At 44.7% G+C, this 16408-nt stretch overlaps 1 protein-coding gene across 1 annotated transcript in view; it reads left to right on the forward strand.

Annotated features, from left to right (window-relative positions):
- LOC139418713 (calcium-binding protein 8-like) overlaps positions 1 to 16408 on the forward strand; it is a 78129-nt gene that overhangs the window by 47933 nt on the left and 13788 nt on the right. Inside the window, exon 5 of the mRNA XM_071168365.1 lies at positions 842 to 992. Coding sequence (XP_071024466.1) covers positions 842 to 992 — 151 coding nt within the window. The remainder of the gene's footprint in view (positions 1 to 841; positions 993 to 16408) is intronic.

The raw sequence follows: 16408 nt of genomic DNA on the forward strand, positions 1-16408 counted from the left end.
AAGTTGTAAACTTTCGTTCATAGGCTAGGTTGTAGGAGGGAGTATCATGTATCATGTAGTAGCCTAAACCTATCGATGTTACATTGAGCTGGGTGAATGGAATATGAATGACACTCATCCAATATGGTGTAATAGAAATAAGGCCTTGTTCATCAAAAAAAATATCATCCTCCCTCATCTTAAAATGCAGCGTCTGCCACTGCAGTACAGGTATACCTCTAGGCCATCCATCTATGCACATGCATATTTTCTCCTCTCTTCTCCTTTGGGTCATTCTTACCACAGTGGAAGGGGAACAAAATAGTTCTCTCTCTCCCTCTCTCTCCCTCTTTTTCTTTTTCTCTCTCTCTCTGTATTTGCTGTGTCAAACTGAGTGAATAGATTGTGTTTCACAAGGTAATAGGCATGCAATTGTGAATTGGGGAGAGGGAGGCAAGGACAGGAGGGGAGTTTAAAGCTCCCAAAAATGAATTAAAAATGTAAAACGTCTGACACTCAGACTCTCTATTGATTGGAATGAGACTTCACTCACTCACTCACTCACACATACACACACACACAAATGAGAGTAAAAAATTCTAGAATATGACCTTGGAATGTATCTGCATAGTACTGTCATTTTGTGTGCATATATCTTCAACTCTTCAACTCTTACAGTAAGTGTGTGTGTGTGTGTGTGTGTGTGTGTGTGTGTGTGTGTGTGTGTGTGTGTGTGTGTGTGTGTGTGTGTGTGTGTGTGTGTGTGTGTGTGTGTGTGTGTGTGTGTTCATGTATGCGTGTGTGTGTGTTTGGGTGCATGTGTTCCTGTGTGCTTGTGTGTGTGTGTGTCTTGCCCCTGCAGTTTGACATGCAGCAGATGTCTCTTGATGAGCTGAAGCAGGTTCTGTTCCATGCGTTCCAAGACCACTTGACAATGAAGGATATCGAGAACATCATCATCAACGAAGAGGAGAGCCTCAATGAGACAGGGAACTGCCCCGAGTACGAGGGAGGTGAGGGGGCGGGGGGGGGGGGGGCAGAGAGGGTGAGAGCTGAGAGAGGGAGGAGAGAGAGAGAGTGAAAGAGGGGCAGAAATCTGAAATGAAACCTCAGGGAACTGCCAGACAGTCTGAAGTAGGAGGGAGTGGAGGGGAGTAAAATAGAGATAGAGAGATTTCCCCTACCACATAGAAGAAGGATTTCAGAATATCCAGTTAGAGATACTACATTTTCAGTCTCTGGGCTCGGTGATCTCAACGCCAGGACTGAGGTGAGGTGGACTATCTAGAATCAGAAGGAAACACCTATCTATTTGGAAAGGCATCTCTCTACAATTGAACAAATCCCCATTCACAGAAAGAGTTATGATAGTGTGGTTAACAAAAGTAGGAAAGAGATATTTCAGCTCTGCAACGGTCTCAGTATATACTGTATAGTGTTAATGGTAGTACAAGGGGTGACTCATTGGACCCATTCCCATACAGCTCTGTGCTAGGGAGATAGTGTGGTGGACTACTCCATAACCGATATTCCACCTCAACATAAGAATGCATTTACAGTCATGCCACAACTTGCCCTGTCGGATCACTTCCAGATCACATTTAACCTTAAAGAACTATGGAGTCAACCAAAATCCCAAATCAGAAACCATATCTATTCAATCTCCCTCCCATTTACAAATGGAAAAAGACCAGTGACAGATTATTTGAGGCAACATTAAACAACGGTGAAATTGATAACTTTCTGAACCGCTTTCAGTACATCAAATTGAGTTATAGTAAAGAAGACATTATTTTGGCAACGTGAATAAAATGAAATATTTGACAAACTTGCAACACAATTATGTCTTAAAAAGACTAATGTGTGGAAAGGGTACACACGGCGTCACTACTTCACAGGAGAGGCATTTGAATTTTAAAAAACAACAACATTTAATTGAACAAATGCCTTTTTGAACATGTGAACTTTTATGTGCCGTAATTACAAACGTGTATTTAATCTGTAAATATAAATCAAATGTGAACTCACGAATCTGTTTCGAAACAGAGAAATACAGAACCGTAACCTACCCATGATTGTTTGAGATAATGAGGGGCCGGGACATTCACGAGAAATCCATTCTGCTCTCTGCTACCACGAATATTTGAAAGATCCTTTGGATTTACGAATGTTTTCATCATGGACAACATGCAAAGTGTAGCTACAGCTTTCAATAACAGTGTTGTCCTGAATACAGCTGCTGGTATCGACACAGCTCTGTCATCTGTGGCAAAAGCAGTCTGGACTGGTTGAAGCCGATTGGGAAGGATTATTTTGGGAGTGTTTCAGTCAGCTGTGAATCATCATAATCCATACACAGGTAAGAGTCTATAGTTAAAACACCGAGATCAAAAAGTGGTTTCATTGCTGGCTATTGTTAGCTATATACAGTGCATTCGGAATGTATTCAGACCCCTTCCCTTTTTCCACATTTTGTTATGTTACAGCCTTGTTTTAAAATTGATTTTTTTGAAATCCTCATCAATCTACACATAATAACACATAATGACAAATTCGGAAGTTTTCATGTAATTTTTTTGTGCTCATTTAAAAATAAAAACAAAAATATATAATTTACATAAGTATTCAGACCCTTTTCTATGACACTCAAAATTGAGCTCAGGTGCATCCTGTTTCCATTGATCATCCCTGAGATGTTTCTACAATTTGATTGCAGTTCACCTGTAGTAAATTTATTTGATTGGACATGATTTGGTAAGATACACACATGTCTATATAATGTCCCAGAGTTGACAGTGCATGTCAGAGCAAAAACCAAGCCATGAGGTCGAAGAAATTGTCTGTAGAGCTCCGAGACACAGATCTGGAGAAGGGTACAAAAACATTTCTGCAGCATTGAAGGTCCCCAAGAACACAGTGGCATCCATCATTCTTAAATGGAAGAAGTTTGGAACCACCAAGACTCTTCCTAGAGCTGGCCGCCCAGCCGAACTGAACAATCGGGGGAGAAGGGCCTTGGTCAGGGTGGTGACCAAGAACCCGATGGTCACTCTGACAGAGCTCCAGAGTTCCTCTGTGGAGATGGGAGAATCTTCCAGCAGGACAACCATCAGCAGCACTCCACCAATTAGGCCTTTATGGTAGAGTGGCAAGACGGAGGCCACTACTCAGTAAAAGGCACATGACAGCCCGCTTGGAGTTTGCCAGAAAGCACCTAAAGGACTCTCAGATCAAGAGAAACAAGATTCTCTGGTCTGATGAAATCAAGATTGAACTCTTTAGCCTGAATGCCAAACGTAACGTCTGTAGGACACATGGCACCATCCCTACGGTGAAGCATTTTGGTATCAGCATCATGCTGTGGGTGATGTTTTTCAGCAGCAGGGACTGGGAGACTAGTCAAGGTCGAAGGAAAGATGAACAGAGCAAAGTACAGAGAGGACCTTGATGAAAACTTGCTCCAGAGCGCTCAGGACCTCAGACTGGGGCGAAGATTAAACTTCCAACAGGACAACGACCCTAAGCACACAGCCAAGACAACACAGGAGTGGCTTTGGGGGAATGTCCTTCATGGCAGCGACGCTCCCCATACCACCTGACAGAGCTTGAGAGGACCTGCAAAGAAGAATGGGAGAAACTCCCTAAATACAGGTGTGCCAAGCTTGTGGTGTCATACCCAAGAAGACCCAAGGCTCTAATTGCTGCCAAAGGTGCTTCAACAAAGTACTACGTAAAGTCTCTGAATACTTATGTAAATGTGATATTTATGTATTTTCAACCATTTCTAAAAACCTGTTTTTGATTCGTCATTATGGGGTATTGTGTGTAGATTGATGAGGGAAAAAAACGATTTAATCAATTTTAGAATAAGCCTGTAACATAAAAAATGTGGAAAAAGTCAAAGGGTCTGAATACTTTCTGAATGCACTGTAGCTAGCTAGCTAGACAGTTGCATACTGCGCTTAATGTTGATTGCTGTGCTAATCCATGCCATGGAAATAGCTACTGTATCGATTAGCAAGCTAATCAAACTCCATATTACATGGAGCTCCCAAGTGGCACAGCGGTCTCAGGCACTGCATCTCAGTGCTTGAGGCGTCATTACAGACACGCTGGTTCGAATTCAGACGAGTCCCATAGGGCGGCGCACAACTGGCACAACGTTGTCTTGGTTTGGCTGGTGTAGGCTTTCATTGTAAATAAGAATTTGTTCTTAACTGACTTGCCTAGTTAATAAAAAATGTTTAAACGTGAATGGGACAATAAAGTGATAGCTAGCCAAATAGCTAGATATTGGATGATAGATTTTGAGGTTGTTTTTTTTTGCATGTTCATCTAGCTGGATAGCTAGATGAATACCATTTACATGTAGCCAGCTGGTAATTATGATGCTAAATGTTTTCTAAATCTAGCTAGTTATCTTCAATCTTGTAGTTTTTGCATTACCAATGTTGGGCTGGAAGCAGGTTGAATGTATACAATGTATTTTAGTACAGCTGTTGCAGTCAACAGGCAATAACAATGTATTCATAGCTTGCACCTCTGTCACTCGGTCAAGTCATGCCATTGTTGTGAATGTTCTCAAGCCCCCCTATATCGGCGGCACCATAGTGGTGCCCTAAAATGGTGATAAGTCATTCTGGACGGAGGCTAACTACTGTTTCGTCTAAATTACACTATAGTGCCTGGAGATACGATGAAATTGCTAAAGTAGTCAAACATTTAGTAGGAAACAACTTTGCCAGCATTATCGTGAAATTTACTTTAGAAAGATGGCAATGTTCTCATTCGTCAAAAATAGCTAGCAATGCTAACATTAGCTAGCTAAAATCTGGTGGCCTCCCATCAAAATTATGACAAAAGGTTCTTACTAATGATTTACCTCCTTTTGAATGTCATTGTATTTCCAAGCCACTGTAATGCACTTTTGATTAAATATTCAATAGTGCTCATTGACGATGCATTGAGTAGAATGCTCAGTCGGAGATCAGTTCAAAACAAACATTCAAAACAATATTGTGACAAAACATACAACCTATGAAAAGGATACTAATGAATTCATGTTTTAACATATTTTTCTGGAACTTGCCTTTCAGCATAAACCTGCTCTCTGCCACCAGTACAAGGAGATGATCGAGGGGGAACAAGAAATGCTTCAGGTATTTTGTCTTTGTACTTATTTCTTGAACTTGGGGGTCAATAAATGTTATTGCTGGTATGCAAAAGTTTAATGTCTTGTCTATTTGTGTCTGCTTTCCTCCTTTACAGTTTGAATTGTCTGGAGCCTGGTGTTGTTGTGACCAAGGAGCTTCCACTCAGATGGAACCAGGTCAGCTGCTGTGCAATGTTGACTTCCTTCCAGAGATGTGAAAGCATCCCCGGGACTGGACACAACACGGCAAATATATATTTTTGAGAAGATCAGGACTTTTGCAGTGAGAAGGCCATGGATATTACATGCCCTGCTCCAAAGGGCAGGACAGAAATATGCTCTCAGGCTAGATTCCTTTGTTCATATCATATCACTGAAAGGATCTTATGATATAGGCCTATGTCTAGATAGTCTTTTTCCTAATTGTAGGCTAATACCTTTAGCACTTGAAGTTAATAAAGTATTTTAATGTTGAAATATTTATATATTTTTTTAAAGAAAGACTGCACTGCTTCAGCACATGGCCACATTCACATTTCAATATGAATACTTTAAGAGATGTTTGGGTCTAAGGCTTTAGAGGGTTTGAACGATGCTAAATGGGTGGAAACAAAGAGCAGCATCGTAGCTGTTCAATGTTAAAGGTTATCTTTATTATACAACAATAGGCCATTTAATACTGTTAATGATTTGCCTAATGGGGGAACTTGGTGAGATAATGTTCAGAGAATCCATTTTGGTCATTTGGTAAAAGTATTCCTTTTCTAAATATATGTTTCCCAAGTGTTAGGTTCTAATTTTGAGTAAATAACTCACGGACACAAGAGAAGCTTAACCAAGTTGAGTTCTTCTATACATTACCCTCTCTTCCTCAAGTGATATTGTTAGTTTCCAAGATCTCCACCTGTCTCCAATTATCAATGCCTGCCACATGTAATCGCTTCCCTGCACTCAACACATTCCAAGCTTAGTTACACACACTATATGCCTTCCTCCTATAACCCGTCACTTCTGGTGTAGACCCTCAACCTGATCACTCCATCAGTGACATGACTAAGTATATTTTCATATTCTCAGAACCCAACATTCAAAAGGCACTCGCACATCTGAGCAATCTCTTTGCAGGTGCATGGCAACAGTTGAACAAGATGAAGGAAAAATGGAAACCTCACACTGCTCTTGATAGTATCACTGATATTTAATAGGCTTACGTATCGGCCTCACGGCCTTCGTCAGAGCTTTTGTGATTTTTTTTAAATTAGCACCCTTATGTAGACCTAGCCCCACCCACATCCATTCCACACATGAAAAGGGGTTGGAGGCAAAGGAAAAACAAATAAGTGCTACCAAATATAACAAGATGCATCTCACAAACACTACAAAAGTGTTTAAATAAGACATTTTAAACACGTACATAAAACCACAATGAGGACACAGCAAGTTTTCATTAATCATTGGCTACGTGGTACGAGAAACATCAGAGTAATCTTAAATAGGCACATAATTCATGTTCAAATTCACAACATAACATACATAGGCATTTCATCATTAAGTCCTTTAGGAAATAATGTCTGGTGGGTGAAAATCCCAAAACATTCTCTTTTGCTCAGAGTATTATTAATATCACCTCCTCTGTCTGATATCTTAACTTTCTCTATGCCACAACATCTAAAGGTAGAAATGTCATGCTTTAGGTCATTAAAATGTACTGTGACTGGATAATCCCTGTCGTTTCTCCTGATTGAACTTTTATGTCCACTAATTCTCTGTTTGAGAGAGCGGGAGGTTTTACCGACATAGCAGAGCCCACATGGAAATGTAATAATGTAAATAACACGGGTGGTAGAACACGTAATGATGTCATTTATTTGGAACCGTTTTCCTGTGTGTGGCTTGCAAGCCTCCCCCTTTTTCCTTCAAACATAACAATGGTCATTATGGCCAAACAGTTATATTTTTGTTTCATTAGACCAGAGGACATTTCTCCAAAAAGTATGATCTTCGTGCCCATGTGCAGTTGCAAAACGTAGTCTAGCTTTTATTTATGGCAGTTTTGGAGCAGTGGCATCTTCCTTGCTGAGCAGCCTTTCAGGTTATGTCGATATAGGACTTGTTTTACTATGGATATAGATACTTTTGTACCTGTTTCCTCCACCATCTTCACAAGGACCTTTGCTGTTGTTCTGGGATTGATTTGCACTTCTCGCACCAAAGTACGTTCATCTCTAGGAGACACAACTCGTCTCCTTCCTGAGTGGTATGATGGCTAAGTGGTCCCATGGTGTTTATACTTGCGAACAATTATTTGTACAGATGAACGTGGTACCTTCAGGCATTTGGAAATTGCTCCCAAGGATGAACCAGACTTGTGGAGGTCTACAAAAACATTTCTGAGGTCTTGGCGGATTTCTTTTGATTTTCCCATGATGTCAAGCAAAAAGGCACTGAGTTTGAAGGTAGGCCTTGAAATACATCCACAGGTACACCTCCAATTGACTCAAATTATGTCAATTATCCTATCATAAGCTTCTAAAGCCATGACATCATTTTCTGGAATTTTCCGAGCTGTTTAAAGGCACAGTCAACTTAGTGAATGTAAACTTCTGACCCACTGAAATTGTGATACAGTGTGTTATAAGTGAAATAATCTGTCTGTAAACAATTGTTGGAAAATGACTTGTGTCAAGCACAAAGTAGATGTCCTAACCAACTTGCCAAAACTATAGTTTGTTAAACAAGAAATTTGTGGAGTGGTTGAGAAACGAGTTTTAATGACTCCAACCTAAGTGTATGTAAACTTCCGACTTCAACTGTATATTGTTTAGATTTTCTACCACCAAGTTTACAACTTCACTATTACAGTGGAACGTTTTGTCCAGAAGGTTGTCTAAAAGGGATTGAATTTGTTGTTGCCTAATTGTTTTTTAATAGAGTACTACTGCCAAGAGATGAGCTATAGGTGTTCCTACCGTAGGAGTCCCCTCGAAGCCTACCATTGACTATGTACATATCCAGTATGCGACAGAGCTGCAGGAGTTGTGACCTGTTTTTGTTGGTTATGTTGTCATAGTTGTGCCTAGGGGGGCATATGGGGGAGGGAATGCTGTCCCCTCCAGGCAGTTGTTTGTCCCCCTGTGTGCTGAGGGTGTCAAGGTCTTGTCCGGTTCTAGCATTTAGGTCGCCACAGACTAGTACATGTCCCTGGGCCTGGAAATGATTGATTTACCCCTCCAGGATGGAGAACCTGTCTTCATTAAAGTATGGGGATTATAGTGGGGGGATATAGGTAGCACACAGGAGGACTTTTTTCTCTGTTTAAGATCATTTACTTTTTGAATTTCTAGCCAAATGTAAAATGTTCCTGTTTTGATTAATTTAATAGAGTGAGTTAGGTCTGTTCTATACCAAATTAGCATACCCCCTGAGTCCCTTCCCTGTTTCACACCTGGTAGTTTAGTGGATGAGACTACCAGCTCTCTATAACCTAGAGGGCAACCAGTGGGTCCGTCTCCTCTATACCATGTTTCTTGTAGGATGACAATGTCTGATTTCTTTGATGAAGTTTAGGTTCCTGCTCTTTAGGCCAAAGGCAGATGACCTCAGGCCTTGGATATTCCAGGATGAGATAGTGAAGGCTTTGTGTTTCATAAAGTGTCCAATGTTGTTGGTCGTGTGGTTTGGCCTCAGGCCAGTAAGTGTGAGCAGAGCCTGCTGAGCATCTGGTACATTCCATTAGCTTGGGCTAGTGTAAGAGTGGGGGTTGGGCCTGTTTGCCCGCTCACGCCTGGACGTATGTGTGATTTCCATGTTGAGGCTCTTTTTGTGCGGGTGTGGGGTGGGCAGGTGAGGCATAGGTCTGATCTGATGGGGCCTAAATAGGGTGTGGGCGTTGTTGACCTGGGAGGGTGTTGATTGGTTGGGGTGGGGGTGTGGATGTGGCTGGTGGTGTTGTGGTCTGAATGTAGGTCCTCTCGGCGTGGGTCCTCTATGTGTAGGTCCGGGGGAGGGTGGGGGGGTCCGCAGGTCTGGGAGCGTGTCTCACTGGTCTGGATGAGGTGTCTAGTTGAAGGCTGGGATGGCTCAGGAGTCTGGCCCGAATCAGTTCCTGGTTAAGTTAAAGGGGGAAGGTGATGTGGAGACATATTTGTGTACCTGCAAGAGGACGGCTTAGAGGGAAGGATGGCCCAAGCCCAAGTGGGCTAGCCTGTTGGCACCCTACCTCTCCGGGAAGGCCTACTTTGACTTGAATGCCGACCAGGCCGTAAATTATGAGGGACTCAAACATGAAATCCTGAGCTGTTATGGGTTCAGCCTCACACGCCATCTACAACTGGTCCACAACTGGGCCTTTGACTCCACCCTGTCAGATGAGTGACCTGGTGCGCCTGACCAGGGCCTGGCTACTGACTGATGTACCGTCCCTCCCGATGATTGACAAGGTTGTCCTGGATCGCTACCTTCAGGCCCTGCCATACGAGATGAAGAAGACGGTGAGCATGCAGAACCCCCAGAGCCTGGAGGAATTGCTGACCGCTGTGCAAACTCACCAGAACACCCAGGACCTGCTGAGAGGGGCCCGGGCGGAGAGAGTGGACCCGGTGATTAGAAGAACTGCACAGAGAGGCGAAGGGGGCCCAGACGGAACCAGCCAAGACCGTGAAGCGGGAGGGTGACCCAAAACGATGACGTCGGCCACTGCTGGCCCTAGATCAGAGGCGCTGCTATGAGTACGGTGAGCCCGGACAAATCACGTGGAGCTGTCCCGGCCGGGAGGAGACCATGCCATCCACATCCACCAGCTCTGGGATAACCCAGATGGTGAATTATGTCAGTCCTGTTGGGCGCACACCGAGACGGCACCTCAGATGTTTCCTGTATGAATCGATGGCATATGCACCAGCGCTCTGCTGGACTCCGGCAGCATGGTGACCCTTGCCCACCCACAGTGGCTCACACAAGAGGGGAAAGATGAACCGGGGGACAAGGAGGTGACAGTGTCCTGTGTACACGGGGACACAAAGAGGTACCCAACTGTGCCGGTGAGGATAACCACCCCAGATGCGAGTGGGGGCTGTTCTTAACCTTCCCGTTCCATTCTCCTCGGTCGAGATTGCCCTTTCTTCCAGGCACTGTGGCGGAGGGACCTGGGGTGGCATGCACGCGAGGAAGGAAGGAGAGGAAAAGGACGGTGGCCTGTGCAACCCACCCCCCGCCCGAGAGAGGTGTCCACTGGGACCGAGTTGGACCCGGAGGAGGGAGAAAACCCCGCTCCGGAAAGCAAGCCACCAGGCTCCCCTTTATGGAGGTGGAGGCACCAGATGGACCTCCCAACATGGGAATCCTCACGGGTCAGTTCGGGATGGCCCAGTTAGAAGACCCCAATCTCCAGAACGCGAGGAGCCAGGTGATTGCGGTGGATGGCGTGCTGTTACTTGGGGTAAGTGAGGGGTGCTACCCCCACTTCGCCATCAAGAATAATTTATTGTATCAGGTAGTAAAGCACAATGGGGAGACGAAGGACTTGTTACTCATACCCAGCCAGTATGTTAGGACTGTCTTGCAGCTTGCCCACACCCACCTGCTTGGGGCACACCTGGGGATGAAGAAAATCAGGGAGCGGATCGGTAACTGATTCCACTGGCCCGTAGTCAAGCGTGCCGTGGTGGACTACTGCTGTAGTTGCCCGGAGTGCCAGATCACAGCAGGGTACATTTTAGAAACCCTTTGGTTCCCTTGCCAGTTATAGGTGTGCCATTTGAGCAGGTGGTGATGGATCTGGTGGGGCCATTGGTGAAGACTGCGAGGGGACACCAATACTTCCTGGTAATCATGGATTACGCCACCAGGTATCCTGACGCAATCCCGTTACGCATGGCGACAGTGAAAGGTATCGCACGGAAGCTCTTCCATTTATTCAGCCAGGTGGGTATCCCACGGGAAATCCTGATGGACCAGGGCACCGCATTCATGTCTCATGTGATGAAAGATGTCTGCAATCTACTACAAATCAAACAGGTGAGGACTAGTGTGTACCATCCACAAACGGACGGGCTAGTTGAACGCTTCAATAAGACCCTAAAGCAGATGCTGAAGAAGGACATCGAGAGAGGCGGGAGGAACTGGGACCAGCTGCTAGCCCACCTGATGTTCTCATTTCGCGAGGTACCCCAAGCGCCCACTGGGTTCTCCCCCTTTGAGCTCCTGTATGGCCGTCGGCCCCGCAAACTGCTGGATCCAGCCAAGGAGGTCTATGAGGAGTAGCCTCCCTCCCTCCCCCATCACAGCGTAGTAGAACATGAGGAGGAGATGAGGGAGAGGATGATGGCGATTTTGCCAGTGGTGAGAGAGTACATGGCTCAGGCGCAACACGCCCAGGAGCGTGTCTACAACCGGGGGACCCAATCACGATAGTTCCACCCAGGTGAGAAGGTCTTGGTGTTGGTCCCTACAACGGAGAGTAAATTCCTGACTATGTGGCATGGGCCCTACGACATTGTAGAGAGGGTAAGCGATGTCAATTACAAGATCCTCCAACCGGGGTTGAGAAAACCCCTCTAGCTTTACCATGTGAACTTGCTGAAGAAATGGCACACACGAGAGGCGCTGTGCGCAACGTGGACCCGGCCACAGCAGAGCCCGCCCCCTGTCGAAGTTGCAATGGGGGAAGACCACAGCCCCGACCCAATGACAAGAGCTCAGAGTTGGACCAGCAGAATACAGCCGTGTTCTCAGAGGTGCCAGGGCACATGGATCTCGTGGAACATCATATCCACGCGTCCGGGAGAATTTGTGTAAATGGCCATACCGGATACCAGAAGCCCGGAGTGTGGCGGTCCAGCGGGAGGTGATGACAATGCTAGAGATGGGGGTACTGGAGGAGTCCCACAGTGAGTGGTCTTGCCCTATAGTGCTGGTGCCGAAACCTGACAAAACCGTCCGCTTCTGCAATGACTTTCGGTGCCTGAACGAGGTCAGTAAGTCCGACGCCTACCCCATTCCCCGGGTGGACGAACTGATCGACTGCTTGGGGATGGCGAGATATGTCAGCACCTTGGACCTGACGAAGTGGTACTGGCAGGTGCCGCTGGCAGCGGCCTCCCGGGAGAAGATGGCCTTCTCCACCCCAGGGGGCTATACCACTACCGGGTTCTTTCTTTCGGGCTCCACGGGGCACCAGCGAGCTTTCAGCAACTCATAGACCGTGTCCAGCGGCCACACAGTGAGTACACAGCTGCTTACTTGAATGACATTATTGTGCACAGTGACAGTTGGGAGTCCCATCTCTGTAGGTTACAGCCAGTGGTGGATGCACTAAGGGATCCTGGCCTGACCGCGAACCCCCACAAGTGCAAGCTGGGCTACACCGAGGTGGAGTACCTGATTGGGTACTCCACCAGGTGGAGTATCAGATCGGGCGGGGAAATGTGAAGCCCCAAGAGAAAAAACCTCTGCCATTAGGGAATGGCCGGTCCCCCGAACCAGGAGGCATGTCTACCCCGGGGAGCGGTAATAGAGGGGAGGTACGTGCTGCGACATTGGCTCCATCTGCTGGGAGTACACGAGCTGGGCACCCCGACATGGATGGTAATTAGAGGAAAGTGCCAACCAGCCGTGGAGGCCACATAAAAGGAGCACTGTGGCACACCACGGGAGAGGACCGGGAGAGACCGACACAGCGCCAAAGCTGAGAAGAAGGACCAAGCCAAACCTTTGTGATTTTCTTTTATGTTTATTTTATGGCCTAGTAAAGTTGTGTTTGCTGACTTAAACCTCCCGGGCTCTGTATTCATCTCTGCACGCTCAACCCAACACCCCACGTTTACCACACCTTCCAGGTAATTCTGTTCAAAATCAGGTTGTAGGTTTGTAGTTTTGATTTTGAGTGAAGGTTATGTTGTGGAGGGTGATATCCTTTATATGTCCTTGCCAAAAAAATCTAAGTTTATCGAACTCTAAATCTACCTTATTTTTAAGAACATGCTGAAAAATGCAGGAGCTTATCTGCTCATGACCTCTTTGTCGCTCTCTTCTTCTCTCCCGCGCCCCATATATCTCTGTAGTTGGTTTCATTTCCTAAGCCTAAGTAATTCACTTTTGGTTCTTTGTATAGTTTGTTTTCAAGTATACAGATGTGAGATGAGTTATTAATTGTGCGAATCAATGAGTCCCCCGCCCCAAGTTGTGTGTCCGGGTGCCTATTAGGCTTATGGCTTTAATATTTTTTGTTTAAGTCAAATGATTTCTCACCTTTTCTCATGATTATTATTTCGGCTCTGCTGGCCCATTGTAAATTATCAATACATTTCTGATCAATAGATACAATTCTGAACATAGTCATTTATAATACTAATGCAGAGGCACCAATAAATTGTCCAGTACACTTATTGTATGCTGTTTGAATGTACATTCCCTTATGTCTATGCTTCTAAGGTGACTAAGAGGCTTTACTAATTCTTGTGACGAAGTGTATCAGTGAACTGTTTTCTGTGATTAGTTACAAAACCAAAACCATAGAAATGCAATTGTGTATTGCTGCTTTCTGTCAGATATCCAACTGTCACCTTTGTTGACCATGAGAGCATTTTGCAGTGAATATGGGTTGAGGCATACTATTTAGGCTCGGAAGGACGTGGTCCATTGTTCACCTTGTCATCAATGACATGGTGCCCATTGTTACTTGGCAACGACCACAAGGGCGTTTCAAAGAGCTGTCAGTCAAGGTGAGCTAATGAATATAAGCTCCCAGCACACTCAGCCTGTTCTTTCAGGCTCCCTGATAGTTAGAGATGATAAAGGTAAAATGTCTTAAATTCTTCTAAATATTATGTGTGATGCTTTGGTCATTCAAATGCTAGGGAGGGAGGGGGCAGGCAGGAGAGAGGATAGGAAGGATTGAGTGAGTGAGTGAGAGAGCAGGAGGAGATGGGTTCAGGGAGAGAGCAGGAGGGGATGTCGGGTTGAGGGAGAGCGCAGGATGGGTAGGAAGATGGTAACCTCTGGTTAAGCTTCCAATTCTAGTTGTTTCTTCTCTCCCTCCCTTATCCTCTTCGCTCTTTCCATGTTTCTCACATCCTCTTATCTCCTCTATTGCGCTTCCCTTTAAAATCTCCTCTCAGACCCTCCCCAAATATAAGGGTGTGGAGAGTGTAGATGTGATCAGAGGTTCTTTGTTTTGGTAGGAAGACAATTTGACAAGGACTTAAAACACTGTTTTTGTTAAGGAAGGTCTGTATCCTCCTATTAATTATGCTGTAGAAAACCATCCCTAGATTGCTGGTCACTCACATCTCCCTGTTAATTATTATGATTGAATTTGTCTCTACTTTTGAATATGGGTGTTATTATGCCTTTATTTCATATTTCTGGAAAGTATCCTACATTCAGCACTAGGTTGGAGCGTATGGCTTCCTGCAGCTTAAGGCTGCTTTTATTTAGCATATCATTGCAGATACTGTCTGGCCCACAGGCTTTACCGCACTTCAGGGCTTTGATTATCTGTTTCAGCTCAGTTATAGTGATTGGTATATCCAATGGATTTTGTTGGTCTGTAATTGTTGTTTCTAAATTTTGTAATTTATAAACTAATTTGTCTCAGTTAATTTCTGGTATTCTGAATTTTCATACACTTTTTCTAAGTAGTTTTTCCAGGTGTTGCCATTTTGCATGGGAGTGTTTTTCTTGTTATGTGAGGCATTACATTTTCCCCATAGTTCCCAAAATGAGTTTTGGTTTATTGCCTCTTCAATTTCTTCAAGCTTTTTATATTATTTTTGGGCCAGGTGATATTTTAGATGTCCATCCAGAGGGGTATCCCAGAAAGCTGGATTAGTGATTTAGCGAGATCTGTCAAACCAGAACTTGTGCAAACTCAGACTTTCTGGCTCCAGAAAGAGAGCTTGAAAGAGCCTGAATGCTCTGAAGCAAACCTGCTACCGTGTAGTTTAACTTGATCTTAGCCTGTCCTGGTGAATAAAAACAGGACTTCTCTGCCAATCAGATTCTTGTTTGTTACTATGGCCTGTCCCTTCTCTGAAAATCCACTTAACATCGGAGCCTGCATTGTTCGCCATGCTTTACAAAGGGAACAATTTATTGGACCTTGAATACATCCTTTATATAATTCAGAATAATACAATTTTTTGCAATTTCACTCTTACAGTGCATTCGGAAAGTATTCAGACCCCTTGACTTTTTCCACATTTTGTTACGTTACAGCCTCATTCGAAAATGGATTTAAAAATAATAATACATCTCATCCATCTACACACAATATGATGACATGATGACAAAGCAAAAACGTATTCTTTTTTTTTGCATTTTTGCAAAACAGCAACTGAAATATAACATTTGCATAAGCATTCAAACACTATATTTAGGATTACAGCCTTGAGTCTTCTTGGGTATGACGCTACAAGCTTGGCACACCTGTATTTGGGGAGTTTCTCCCATTATTCTCTGCAGATCCTCTCAAGCTTTGTCAGGTTGGATGGGGAGTGTCGGTTCACAGCTATTTTAAGGTCTCTCCAGAGAAGTTCTATCGGGTTCAAGTCCAATGCCTCTCAAGGACATTCAGAGACTTCTCCCCAAGCCGCTCCTGTGTTGTCTAGGCTGTGTGCTTAGGGTCCTTGTCCTGTTGGAATGTGAACCTTTGCACCGGTCTGAGGTCCTGAGCACTCTGGAGCAGGTTTTCATCAAGGATTTCTCTGTACTTTGCTCTGTTAATCTTTTTCTCGATCCTGACTGGTCTCCCAGTTACTGCCGCTGAAAAACATCCCCACAGCATGATGCTGCCACAACCATGCTTCACCGTAACACTTGGCATTCAGGCCAAAGAGTTCAATCTTGGTTTCATCAAACCAGATAATCTTGTTTCTCATGGTCTGAGAGTCCTTTATGTGCCTTTTGGCAAACTCCAAGCAGGCTGTCATGTGTCTTTTAATGAGGAGTGGCTTCTGTCTGGCCACTCTACCATAAAGGCCTTATTGGTGGAGTGCTGCAGATGGTTGTCCTTCTGGAAGGTTCTCCCATCTCCACAGAGGAACTCTGGAGCTCTGTCAGAGTGACCATTGAGTTCTTGGTCACCACCCTGTCCAAGGCCCTTCTTCCATTTAAGAATGAGGGAGGGGACCTTCTTAGGGACCTTCAATACTGCATAATCTTTTTGGTACCCTTCCCCAGATCTGTGCCTCGACACAATCCTGTGTCTGAGCTTTACGGACAATTCCTTTAACCCCATTGCTTGTTTTTTGCTTTGACATGCACTGTCAACTGTGGGAC

The sequence above is a fragment of the Oncorhynchus clarkii genome, chromosome 10 (genome assembly GCF_045791955.1).
Source record: "Oncorhynchus clarkii lewisi isolate Uvic-CL-2024 chromosome 10, UVic_Ocla_1.0, whole genome shotgun sequence".
In the NCBI taxonomy this organism is placed as follows: Eukaryota; Metazoa; Chordata; class Actinopteri; order Salmoniformes; family Salmonidae; genus Oncorhynchus; species Oncorhynchus clarkii.